The 13,019-nt window shown below is 51.1% G+C and overlaps 1 protein-coding gene across 3 annotated transcripts in view; it reads right to left on the bottom strand.

Annotated features, from left to right (window-relative positions):
- Positions 1 to 2,478: 2,478 nt before the first annotated feature.
- LOC119138444 (ankyrin repeat and fibronectin type-III domain-containing protein 1) overlaps positions 2,479 to 13,019 on the bottom strand; it is a 47,517-nt gene continuing 36,976 nt past the window's right edge. For all 3 annotated transcript variants that reach the window (XM_037278472.1, XM_037278471.1, XM_037278473.1), the window contains 16 exons: positions 11,907 to 12,104; positions 11,287 to 11,400; positions 11,040 to 11,137; positions 10,050 to 10,140; positions 8,255 to 8,362; positions 6,391 to 6,490; positions 6,193 to 6,325; positions 6,011 to 6,130; positions 5,727 to 5,942; positions 5,479 to 5,645; positions 5,256 to 5,406; positions 5,007 to 5,175; positions 4,754 to 4,920; positions 4,480 to 4,687; positions 3,706 to 4,421; positions 2,479 to 3,645 (listed from right to left, as the gene is read on the bottom strand). In XM_037278472.1, coding sequence (XP_037134367.1) covers positions 3,343 to 3,645; positions 3,706 to 4,421; positions 4,480 to 4,687; positions 4,754 to 4,920; positions 5,007 to 5,175; positions 5,256 to 5,406; positions 5,479 to 5,645; positions 5,727 to 5,942; positions 6,011 to 6,130; positions 6,193 to 6,325; positions 6,391 to 6,490; positions 8,255 to 8,362; positions 10,050 to 10,140; positions 11,040 to 11,137; positions 11,287 to 11,400; positions 11,907 to 12,104 — 3,059 coding nt within the window. In that variant the 3' untranslated portion in view covers positions 2,479 to 3,342. The remainder of the gene's footprint in view (positions 3,646 to 3,705; positions 4,422 to 4,479; positions 4,688 to 4,753; positions 4,921 to 5,006; positions 5,176 to 5,255; positions 5,407 to 5,478; positions 5,646 to 5,726; positions 5,943 to 6,010; positions 6,131 to 6,192; positions 6,326 to 6,390; positions 6,491 to 8,254; positions 8,363 to 10,049; positions 10,141 to 11,039; positions 11,138 to 11,286; positions 11,401 to 11,906; positions 12,105 to 13,019) is intronic.

Here is a 13,019-nt window from a genome sequence, read left to right as displayed (position 1 = left end):
AGCAAAAAAAAGTCTTTGAATGAACTTTGACCCTAAGCCATGCCAAACAGAAAATAACCGATGCTGCAAAATAAACCCGTCCATCTACCTGAAGGGGCGGAGCTACGCGTGATGATGCCTGGACAGAAAACGGAGGAATGAGAAGACAAAGAGAAAATGCAAAGATCACGTGACATTATTTACGCAGACATGTTGAGGATGAAACACAAACCAGATCAGGTTACACGGGAGGTCTTTGCTTTATGACACACTGGACCTGCAAGGTTTCATGCTTGTGATGCAATACCGGGTTCCAGAACAACGTTTGACTGCACGCACCTTCATGACAGCGCTGATGCTGAAGAGCAGTCAAAGTCAAGTCCACGGATATCTACACACACTTCCACACACACATTTTTTTTTCTCGTTTAATGGGCCGTCCCCGTTTGCCAACTGTTCCTTTGAGGGGGCCAGTGCGTCGGGTTGTCGGAGCTGGGATTTGGGAGGGAGGGTCGGTGCCGCTGGATCAGACAGATGGAGGGGGGGTCCGGCTCCATTCAGTTAGCTCTATGAGAACAACAGAGCCCCACTTCAAACAACAAACCACGCAACCTGCTGGCCCCGTCGTCTGCGAACGCACACAAAAGGCATACGCAGACACCCACATGGCGCAACACATGCCACCGCTCATGTGCTTTCGTTACAACCTGCGTCCATTTCATTAAGGGCGTCTTAAATGTTAAAAGACCCGAGCGAGGAAGGGGGGGGGGGGGGGATTCCAACAGCGGCCAAGCTACGGCGGCACAAAATAAACTTGTCACCGTTGTTGACGTCGCATCTGCGGCTCATCTGCTCGCTTGACGCACAGTGGGACATAAAAACGCAGGCTCCACCGTGCCCCCCCCAACCCCTCTTTCCCTGAGACCCGCACCCAAGACCCCCCCCCCCCCACTTCTTGAATTCACTGGCACTTCCAGAAAGCTCGGAGGCGCCAGCGGAGCGGGGCTCATCTCTTGGGAACAATGAGGCCAGATCTTCATAAAAACTTCAAAAAGGCCTCGCCAAGTGTTTTATAGGTGCTTTAAAGGTTTATGGGCCCTGGGGAGGGAGCGAGGGAGGCTAGAGAAATGAGTGATGCCGCAGCAGTGGCAGCCTTCACTTTTCCCACCCACTGCATACACACACGCACGCCATCACTCACGTACAAATATGCCTCGCAAATCTGCCAGTAAGTACCAGGCTGGAATCAGACGGCGGTAGGCAGGATGGAGTGAGCTTAGCTTTAGGGGCGGGGTTGCATTTGGGAGAGAAACAGGTGAGCCGTCCTTCTTTGGGCCTCCAAATTCCAACGCTGGTAAATCGACGGCATTTAGCGGATCTGTGCTGGGAAACACATGGAGAACTTTGCCACTGTATAAAGTGATCATCTACCGAGGGCACTGCAGAAGAAAATCGGGAAGCTCACAGTTGGGGGGGAAAAAATAACCCACATTGGGTCAAAAATGGGCGATTCATTTGTACACTACTCCAAAACTTCAATTGATACTGCCTGATTTGTGATGAGTCACCAAGCTGAGCGTGCTTCCCTCCATGCATGAATGACATGATTGACTTTTTTTTTTTTTTCAGGAAAGTTTGCTTTATAGCTACTCCGATATATGCCAGCCGGTTATATTTAGCTCGGGGCCTTCGGGAGTCAGAAGGTTTAAAATTAGGAGGTGCCAGAATTCCAGTACAATTCTTAAGTTACTGTCAATAAACAGCTAAGGGCTTAAAGGAGCAGTGTGTTGGTGTGTGTCTGTGTGTGTGAGATAAGCTGCATCAGACAATGTTGGTCTTTGCGTTGATGCAAGACAAATGTGTAAATCAGCCTCATGCTACACATCATCAAGATGTGTGTGTGTGTGTGTTTTTGTGCACATTAGTGTCTACAGGATCTGTTGACAGGGAAGCATGCGACATTTTATTTGCTCAGGAGCTGAGAAAACATGTGGCGCTAGCAAGGCGAGCGCTGTGATGTGAGCCTGCTGAAAGCAAGCTGGCCAGCCGAGCGGCTCCGGCTTGTCGTCGACGGCAACGCGCGTGCTCCAATCAGAGGGAACCAAAACGTTCGCAGGAACCGCGTGTCCTCATCGAGGTCATGGATGAGCTGCAGCTTAGCACGGCGGACCTTGGCCGAAAGGTGAGCAGCACCCAGGACTGGTCGCGTGTTGTCAAAAATCAACTGTCACGTGGACATCCAAAGGACTGGTCGCCGGTCAAGGTCAGGGCAAACATAGACAAAGAACAGACTGGTCGCCAAGTTCGGACACACAATGGAGTGGTCGCCATTCGAATGTGATGGCACACAAAGAAATGGAATGGTCGCCGGTTCATGACAAGTCGAGACAAATGATTGGTCGCCAGACAATGCGATGATGGCACAAAGAAATGGACTGATTGGCAGTCGAGAAATCACGTGTCGTTTCCCAAAAGGAAGCCACAAGAAAGTGAGCGGGATTGTTGTCATCTTCATTTATTGTTCAATAAAAATAGATTTTAGCAAAAAAGTGACGTAATGTCTCCTTCATCCTTGTAAACACGAGGCGAGCAAACACATTTACGGGACGGGACGCTCCTCGGCTGCGCGCCGTCTTTCCTTTACGTACGATACATTCAACACCTGCTCGGCTGGCTCCATTTGCATTGTTTTTTTTTTTTTTTTGCAATTGGCTCTCATTTAAAAAAAAAAAAAAAAACACTTAAAACAACAAAAGAAGCTAAGCGCTAACACATGAAAAGAAGCCAACGTTAAAAGCAAATAAACTATTTTTTTCCAACATACAGTAGAAGCACAAGAGCACACTTTTAGTAAACTTTGTAAACACTTTCCTCACGTGAGCGTCGTCATGGTAACCTCCTCCAGCTGCTACAATAAGTTTGCGATACCGCCGAGCATGAAAAAAAGCCTATTATGTCCCGAAAAATTGCTTGTAAACACGGAATGTGAAAAATGTCAAAGCCACAAAGGTTTTTTTTTTTTTTCTTTCTTAAACTTATTGTCACCTCTCTAAAAAGAAAAGCACCTTTCAAATCCTTTGGTGGGGGAAGGTTGCATTGTGGGAAATATCAAAACGGCAAAACACTGAACTGGTCCACTTTTTAGCACGGCAGGACACCATTTCAAAAGATGCACAATTGTTGGAAGATGCTTTGTTGTTCGTGGAAAAACAAAACAAAAAGTATTGCTTGTTGTTTTGAAACTGCAAATCCGCTGGTTTGAGTTTTTTTCTTTTTTCAAGATCCGACATTGGAGCTACAGGGTGTCGTCGTCAAAAAATTTCAGTTGAGAGTTTTCCTATTTTATCATTTGAAATAAAAACATCACACGGTAGTGGCTCGGCCGTGTTTGAGTGCGAGTGGCGAGTAGGCCTTAATGCGCACGCACAACTTACCCCTCAGCCAGGGGTTCTGCAGCTCCAAAGGGCAGAAGTCATCCTGCAGCCACTTTTCTCGCTCGTCCACCACCAACACCAGGCCAAAGTGCTTCAACTGCTCGGGGCCGTGGTAGGCGTCCTCTTCCGGATGGCCGCCGCCGCCGGCGAGCATTTGCCGCGACACCAAGTTCATCTCTTGCACCACCAGTTGGACCATCTCGCCCGCCGACGTGCAAGGAGTCACGCAAAGCTAGCAAATAAATGAATAAACAAATAAAATAAAATAAATCAATAAAATAAAAAGCATTACCTTGACACTGGTCTCCTTGGGAAGTCCCGTGCGGTACTGTGGGTACACTCTGAGTGTGGCGTGGGAGCCTTTCCGGTGGGCCGCCGGGCGGGGGGTGGAAAGCTGCTGGGTGCCGCTGTCCTCCGATAGCGTCCGAGCGGGCGGGCGCTGCTGCGAGCCGCGTTCGGCCGAACAACAGCGGTCCACCGACGAGGGCCTGTGCCAACGTTGCTGCGGCGAGGTGGCCGGCGAAGAAGCGTGCCGGGAGTACGAGTGGTGATTGGCGGAGGTGGCCGAGGGGAACTCCAGGCTGCTGGTGCGCACGCAGAAAGCCTGCCGCTTCTCCGTGATGTGTAACAGCTCAATTTGCCGACTTGGCAGGATGAAGTCGCTGTCAAAAAGTTCCGGCGGCCCCCGCCGCCGCTCGCCCCCGCAGCAGACTCCCCCTCCGCACCTCCCCAACTCCCGGCCTCGCTGCTGCTCCGAGGCCTGCAGGACGTCGGGCGTGGAGTCCCTCAGGGCTCCGTTCCCTCCCCCTTGTCCGCCTCTGCTGACTCCCGAGCCGCTGCCGTCGCTGCGGAGGAAGCCGCGGGGCTCCAGGGGCGCCGAGGTGGAGAGCGGGGACGGGGGCAGAAGGTCCAGCTCCCGGGGGCTCTGAGCCCGACTGGAGTCGTAATCACTGTCTGTGGTGAGGAAGACCTCGGAGGACCCCTCCTCATCCGACAGGCCTGCAAAGTCTGAAGAGTAGAAAGTTTGGATTTTTTACTCGAGACTGGAGAAAGACGAACGTCAGACCTGAGTGCTTGCGGCAAGGTTCCGGTGAAGGCGAGGGGGAGGGCATGAAGTCGGGCTGGGAGGAGATGGAGGTGGGCTTGTCAGGCATCACTTCCTTGGAGAAATCGATTAAGCCGCTGATGGAGATGCCTCCCGCGGGCTGTTTGTAGCGGGCGTACTGCAAGGCCTCCATGATCCACCTGGCGTCACGCCACACCTCCTCCATTTGCTGGCGGAATAAACCAAACATTAGCCACTTGAGTCCGAGGTAAGGAGCCCCGGTTATCTCCTGCACCTGAACGTGTTCCTGAAGCTGCTGATGCTTTTTTTTGGCAGCGGTGAGCTCTTCTTCCGAGAAAGCCTCCCTCAGGGCCTGCTGGGACATGAGCGACTCCAGCTCCAACATGGCCGACACCCGGCAGTACTGGCCGATGAAACCGGGGTAATAGACGTTGAAGTGGACTGGGCGGGGGGAGGGGAGAAGAGGAGACAGTCAACGAAACCAGTCCATCGCAGTGGATCCGATTTTTTTTTTTTGATACGCTCACCCAATTCAAAAATCTGCAGGGGCAGCATGAGGAAGCCGGAGCGGGGCGAGTAGGGATTATTCTGACCGGGAGCTGTGCACACTTCGTCGCAAGGAGGGAGCAGAAGAAGGAAGGACACCTTGTCCCCAAACTCCAACACTTCCTGGGTGTAGATCCGGAAATCTTGTGCCTGGAAACAGACCGACAACAGGTTTTTAGAATCAAGTGTTGCAGATTCAAATCTGTCCAGAAACGTGTTTTGACTCTAACCTGATTGCCGGGGACGTTGATGTGGGCGACCAGATCCTTGATGGCGCTCCTCAGATCATCCAGGAGTGGCCGTGGGCCGCTTTGCACGCCGGCCTCCGTCTCCATCGGCTCCTCCAGAAACCCGAGGGCCCGCAGCCATTGCCACTCCTCTCTGAAGCAACACACGGAGATTCTTGAACCTCCCCGACTCCATATTGCCAATCGACGACGAACGGATCCCAACCTGGAGACGTTATTGTTGTCTCGTATCTTGGTGTGACAGAGCACGTTGGGGAGCTTCTGAGGCACCAGCACTCTGATCTGCTCCACGGAGGTGCAAAGCTTCAAATAGCCCAAGTACAAGCCGGGAGACAAAAGCTTCCTGCTCCGACGGTGATAAGCAAGCTTCTCCTGTGGGCACAATTCTTATTGTCGTCTGAAATTGTCTGGGAACCACCCACAAGCCCCAATCTACTTATGCTGGAGACTTACGTGCAACGTGATGAGGAGCATGTCCAGAGCGGTGGGTTCCTCAGGTGAGGAAATGGACTTGCGTTGAAGCTGCAGTTTGCAAAGTTGCATCCAACGCACGCCGTCCAAGTTGGGAGAAGCGTTCATGTCCTTCAGGAGCACCAGCAAGGCGTTGCCGTGCTTGTCCTTGATGGGCTCGAAATAAACTTGACCCAGATCTTGCGTTCCCAGCATGCCCTGAGAAGACACGTCAGAAAGGCGTCGTTGGTGGATTTGATTTTTTTTTCGGAGCGCCCGAGGCCTACCTGGAGATGAGAGACGGCTTGGAGCATCTTGAGTCGCGTCTGCAGGGTGCACGAGCAAGACGACTGTGTTGGACTGAGACTTTGCTGCAACCAGGGGATCTCCTCCCACAAGTAGGACACCTTTGAAATGGGGAACATATCATCAGTGGTGAGCACCAGATGGATTTTAGGATGGTGTGTACCTTTGTGAACCAAAGGAAATCCTGCATTAGAGAGCTGGAGTAGGAATCCTCAACCTCCACGATGGGGATTTGGTCCTCGGGGGTCACTAAGATACTGTCATCTCTGTAGAAGATGGACGTCAGATAGAGTCCTCTGGAAAGAAAAATGACAAATTTCATTTGTGGACACCTTTTGTACAATCCGCCAAGCTCATTTACCTTTTGAGGCTTTTAACAAACTTGCTGTTGGGTTGAAAGAGATGACGCAGACTTTTGGAGACGGAATGTTTTCTGCCTTGCGCTGGAGCTTTGCACTGTTCTGTGAGGACGACAAGAATGAATCAATGATGTGTGTGTGTGTGCCTTTTTTTTTTTGCTTTTCAAAACTGCTGACAAATTGTAGCCATTACTCTGACTGGCTGCCACATCTCCTCCGGTGACAGGCTGTTACCTAATTGACAACAAACCTGACACGTTCAACAACACGCTCCAAAAAGTGGAATGTTTTTTGACATTTGCTACGCTCCGGTGGCACGGCACCATTTGACAGCCAGCGGCAGACTATGGGCCTTGAGGGAACCACTAGCTCTCAACTCCCAGAGGGACACTAACTGCATGTGTGTGCGCGCGTGTGTTTACCTGTGCATACTTAAGCCGCCGGGAGCCTGGCACGTCTTGAGCTACGGCCGTACGAGCGGAGCCAAGGAGCCCTAGTGGTTTGTGTGTGCGTGTCTGTGTGCGTCTTAACCCTTCGCCGCTCACTGACAGGGAGGTCAGTTAAGTCTGTGGGGACGTGTTTATTTTTAGTGGGCCTTCCAGGGGTTGGAGGCGAGAGAGGGAGGTGTGTGCGTGTGGGTTTGTGTGGGCGCCTGTTGGTGAGATAACGCACCTCCCAACTCATTAGACACCCGCCGCTGATTCCCTCCCCCCCTCCCAGGTGATCACCCCCCCCCCCCCCACGGGCCACTTAGAGTCAATAAATCCCCTCATTCAGGAGAACTAATTTTCCCTTCAGGTGAACGCGACGAGGTGGAGTAAAAACACCCCCCCTTCTCTCCATCGCTCCCCCGTCGATTCCCGGGCCTCGCGAGCTCGCCGCTTCAGTCGGCGCTTGACACTGAGTAAGACAGACAAGTCGGGCTGACTGCTGGGGTGCCAGTGTTAGTCAAGGCCTCTTTCACAGTTTAATTAATTGTGTTTGGACAAGGGGGCCAGGGCGGGAGCGGCTTGAATATTTGTGTCTGTTCCTGTACATGTCTATCTTTACGCGCACGTATATGTATGGACTGTACTGTAGACGGGAACGCGCCTGCTCCTGCGTGCGTGAGCCCGCTGTAATTTATGCCCGACTCCAGCCTAGCGCTCGTCTCGAACAAGAATAACAAACATGACCCGGGGACACGGCACCTCAGCTACCGTGGCTGAACTTTGGGAGCTCAATCAGCCCGTCGTCTGAAGAACGGCCCGCGCGCTCAATACCGACTATTATACCGAGTATCCCGAGTCGCGCTCCACAGTGGACAATAGTAAGTGTGTTCGGGAGAGAAAGAGAGCCGGACGAGCCCGTCAATGCTAAATGCGTAAAAGAGTCAGTGTGGACAGCTTTTGACACTTATGGGAGCAGCTTACAGCCGCCAGTGTTTGGCCGTGTAAACAGTTTGGAGTGCGCGAGAAGCCGATCTGCACTTTGTCACCGAGGGAGGTATTCGCCGAGGGGGGAGAGGAAGGGCCTGAGTCATGGAAAGATTGTTTTCCGAGATGAATTTTGTGCCTCTATCAAGGAATGAGTAAAAATACTTGTTGTTGGGGGGGGGGGGATTGCTGATGTCACGCTGCCTCCATCGACGCTCGGGAGTCGCCTCCACGTCGCAGGTGGAGTATATTTGCAGCTCTCGTGTTTTAAGTCGCTTCTTGTTAAATCGAATGCCGTCATAAACCCCCGAGGCGGATTAAAAATCACACGCTCATCCATAGTTGATTGGTTTAAAAGGGCTGCGGTTTCAAGTATGTAAATCACGGCGGCTATCGAGTGACTGCCGAGTCTTTCAGCAGCCAATAAATCAATCTCGAGGGTTTATTATACCGTGGCAGACGCAGCTCTGATGGGCATCTTTTATTTGGGCAAGCAGCTGGTCCAGAACCTCCTTCTGGCCTCTCTGCCGGGGAGCACGGCCGTCGACGTCCCTCCAACCTGCGGAAGGTAGAGCGGGACATCTTTTCATGATTATGAATTGCCAGTGAAAGTAACCCAAACCAGCAAATCACCTTTTTCTTTTTTTTTTTTGTCCCGGGTGAAACAATACATTAGGCGTGTCACGTTATCGCAAACCTTTTCCATTATGATTTAACGTCTGTATACGCTTTCAAGCATGACTTACCGAGGTCTAAAGAAGACATGTCGAACACAGCGCGAGCTCTTTGAACTGTCACATGAGTTATTAAGGCCTATCGGGTGTTACATTCAGTCTTTGTCTTGTCACAAAACTTCCCACTGCCCGAAGGACAAAACTGTCACTATGACAGATGGGCATTTTTTGTTCCAAATGCTAACATGACACGGCTTAGAACAGCCTGCAAGTGTGTGTGTGTGTGTCCATGTACTCTCTTCAATATGCTCCGAAAGAGAGAATGTGAAGGGACAGAGCAGAAAGAATACACTCACTATCAAGTTTTCCATTTTTGGATTCCAGTCAGATTTCACGGGAAATATTCCGTGGGAAATTGGATCGTCCCGAAACGAGACGTCGCCTTGTTTGTTTATTTGCTGCCTCACATTTAGGCGTCGTATATAAAAAAAACAAAGCATAAATATATATATATAGCCGTAGAACACTCGGTGCACACATGCAGATACACACACACACATGCAGGCACCACGGCTGGAACATAACACAACACACGTTCCCTCCCAAAGCAATAAAAACACAAGTAGTAAAAGGACATTTAGGAATGCATCAATGAAAAGTCTGTATGTCCCATTAAAAGAATACTGAAAATCTATTCACTATCTCGGCCTGCATTGGAAATCACACAGACGCACTCTTTCTCCCCCCCCCGCCCTCACAGAAAGTGATCCTGCATCCCTCGCTTGCTCCCTGAAGGATGTGTCAGCGATAAACCCACCTTCTCGGACCATCACGCACCACCCTCACCCCAACTCCCGCTCGCGGAGCCCCCCGGAGGGCGAGCGGGTCCGAAACACGGTGAGCTCTATTCCCGGAAAGGTGCCTGTCCAGACAGGACAAGCGGGCCCTTTAATGGGCGGCCGCGGCCCGGTATAAGGCCCCCACTGTTGGGGCCGCGCCGCGCGCTACGGCACAGACATGCAAATATTTCCAGTGGTAGGCCCAAATGGAAAACACAAACACGCTACATCGAAATTAGCTCGGAGCACGGGAGGAAGGTGGACAGTTGGGAAAAATAAAATGGAAAGCCCGCTCTCTCGGAGAAGACGACACTGCCGATGAGGACAAATGTGTCCCCCAGATGTGCCCGTAAATTGCCGATCGGGCAAAAAGCGCGCCAGCGCCGGCCGGCCGGCTACGCTGCCCTCAACACCTCAGCTGTCGCTACGCCGTTAACTTCTGGACTAAACCCGGCCGCGGGGGGCTACGGTTACACTCGCTGACGTCTGCGGCGGGGGTCCCGCCGAAGGTCCAGCTGTCAGCCCGGCCGATGATGTCAAAGCGACGTAAGGCGTGACGCTGGATGGCCCGATAAGATCAGTGACTCAGCTGTTTTTAACGTGTGGGAAAGCTGTGACGCGTGTACTCATCGGAGGTGGCGAAATTACTCATCTGACGTCTTTGAAGGGAAAAAAATGTTTTGGTGACCTCACGCTGATTAATATTGTGTTTTTCTGTCGGATGGAGACTTACTGGACGGAGTAGCGCAGGCGGGGGTCGAAGCGAGCGCCGGCCCCCAGCCCTTCATATTGTAGGCTGACACCTGGGCGTAATAAGGGGTCCCCTGGAAGGACAGAAGTTGGGTAAGGTCACACAATACACAAAAAAAGAACTATTTCGTTTCAACTGGATGACGTGTATCTGTGGCCAGTGTGCCGACAGCAGGCCTCTGTCCTTCCCTTTCTCAGCCAGATCAATCACAGAGCCGCCGCCACTTCCTGACCTCGCCTTGACCCCTGTCATGTGACAGGAGCGAGCTTCGGGGGCTGGCAGCGGGGTTCTTGGGAGGAGGAGAAAGAAGCTCTCTCTCTCTCTCTCTCTCCCACAAACAAACGGACGGGATTGTCCATTAGTCCACATGGGCCAGACATAAATCAGGTGGCAGTCAACCAAGCTGCTCTTTTTAGCATGTTGGTGGCACTTTGGCAACTGTTGCTTCTCAGTGGGCACAAGCCATTTGGAACACTCGCAAACTGGGCTTTGCCCAATTGTGTGTGCGTGTGTTTTGTGCCAGGTCATAAGTCTTCGGTTGGACCGGTGGCTACTTGAGTGGGCCGTTTGATGCGGGTAATAAAGAACTTCGGGGATGTTGTTTGTGTGTAAATAATGTGGGATAATAGCCCCTAAATTTCGAGCTTTGGCACCAGCAGCTGGAGGAGTGGGATCTTGCTAGTAGTTGTTTTTTGGTTTTTTTGGGGCCACATATTAAACCAGACTGCATTCATAGTTTGTCTGTTGAGAAACAACTTGCAGTCTTTTTGACAGAATCCAAGCCTTGATTTTTAAAACAGCAGGGGCCCTAAAACTGAACCCTGTGGAACACCATACGAGTATGCCAGAGTGGGCAAATACAAAAAGTGCCAACCCGGTCAACCATACAGGCAATAATAATAATAATAATAATAATAATATCCCATTTTGATTCCTAATTGAGCATAGTACAGAATCCCATGCACAACTTACAGAGGTGAGTCCAGTGATGTTATACTGCAGCACATTGGTGTCCTCCACCACCGCCTCTCCGAGCACAGAGCCGAAGGAAGGCGTGGAACTCCAGCTCACTGCAAACATCCACAATCAGAAACTCGGCTGTTGAATACTACTGTATTTTGTGGTTAGAGGGGGGGGGGGTCGGGGTTGCATTCGTCAAACACTTGGCAGCTTCTCAGACAACACTGTGACGTCGGCTCGATCCGGCACAGCGCCTGACCTTTGTATTTGGTAACCACAGCCGAGTTGACGCATTGGGGTTCCTGGAAATCAAGCGTTAGACTGGTGTTGCTGCTGACAGACAAGCGTGCTGCGCTAGGAGCGTCTGGAGGTTCTAAGTGGAGAAACACAAAGAGATACAAAACGAAGTTAGTCAGACGCACCGATGAGATCTTCCGCTCCGTACACGTGTTTGAATGGAGCCGGTTGGCCGTGCAGCGCCGCAACGGATCGCTTTAACGGCATCATTTGCTCGCTTGCACAACGCCGAGCTCGTTCTCGTGTGAAATTGGAGCAATTGCGATGGCAATGACGCAACGAGATGGAGATTAGTCTGAACAAGATCACATCAATTGGACATACGGAGAATATATCTATTTTTATTTATTAGTGTGCAAATGTTAGAGAGGAAAAATCACTTTCACATCAAAGTGTAGATTGGTTTGGCTTTAGGGGCGTGTGTGCGTGTGAGTGTCTGTTTTTGCGGGGTGGGCGTCTCCCCAGCCTCTAAATGTCTCATGAAGTGCCTATAAAAATCAACACACGACGCATATGCACATACACACCCACACGGCATCCGAGTGTGGAAGTCATTAAGTGGGCCCAGACAAAATAGCTCACTTGCGTGCTCGAAACCCGTCTGCATGCGTCTGAAGAGCCGTAGCCGCCATTCCCAGGCCTTGAGTTGCCGTTCCCGCTCCGACCCCTCCCGCTCTCCGGGACCGACGCTGCCCACTTGGGTCTGAAGCTCGGAAACACGCTGCTCGGCCTCCTGCACCAAGGTGGCCAGATGGACCGCTCGGCCTTCCGAGCTCACAACTGCAAAAAAATACAAATATTAAATTGCACATCAATTCTTCTGTTTTGTAACAATGTTTTTTTCCCCATAAAGCTGACTCGGACGAAAAAAACAAACTCGGTTAACCGCCAGAAAACCCGAAACACTCATCAATGAATGAAACAATAAAACATAACTGTGGGAAATTCTGTGAAGTCATTTTGCAGGCAACTTTTTTTTTTTGCCCCGATAAACGTTTTAACCGAGCTTTCCCTCGTCGAGGGATGACAACATCCACAGGGTTGTGAAAAGCGAGAGCGGTGGGCGACAATTGCTCTTCTCGGGGCAAAACAAAATGGTGGGAGCATACATTGAAGTTGCCGCTTTCATTTTTGTTTTTCCAGTGGTGGAACATTTTGATCTATTTAAATCATCAACCGCAGCGCCAAAGAGCTTCCACGAGAGGAATGTTTGGTCTCCGAGGGGCTGCAGCTTGACGAAGACAATGTGAACGCTCACCGCCGTTGATTTCACCCCAAATGAACCGAAACAAAACAGCAATATAGGAGCTGTGACACTTAGCACTTTTCTTCCTAGAATGGAGTCCATTTTGATTCCATTGCAATCAACGCAGAATTACAGTATTAGTCTGAGGAAAGACAATAGCGTATTGTCCTCCTTTCGCCGGCCCCTCCCTCACTCGCCGAGTGTTTAGGACTGCTGTGAGTCTGTGTTTAGTCTGTGTGGCCTGCGTTTGTTCACAGTGGATTCCACTGTTGAGCGTTAGATTCCACTGTTGACAGTAAGTTTAAAGCTCTGTGTCAAAATGTCCATCTGGCTATTTGATTGCGCCGCCCTCTTTGGTGTCTCCTCGCTGGTCGACGGCTCGGTCGGAGCTTTGATTGCCCCAACACACACACACACTTCAACTCGCTAATGCAACAGCTGAGGTTGAA

The sequence above is a fragment of the Syngnathus acus genome, chromosome 19 (assembly GCF_901709675.1).
Source record: "Syngnathus acus chromosome 19, fSynAcu1.2, whole genome shotgun sequence".
NCBI classification, from domain to species: domain Eukaryota; kingdom Metazoa; phylum Chordata; class Actinopteri; order Syngnathiformes; family Syngnathidae; genus Syngnathus; species Syngnathus acus.
This window is presented reverse-complemented; position numbering and strand designations above follow the sequence as displayed.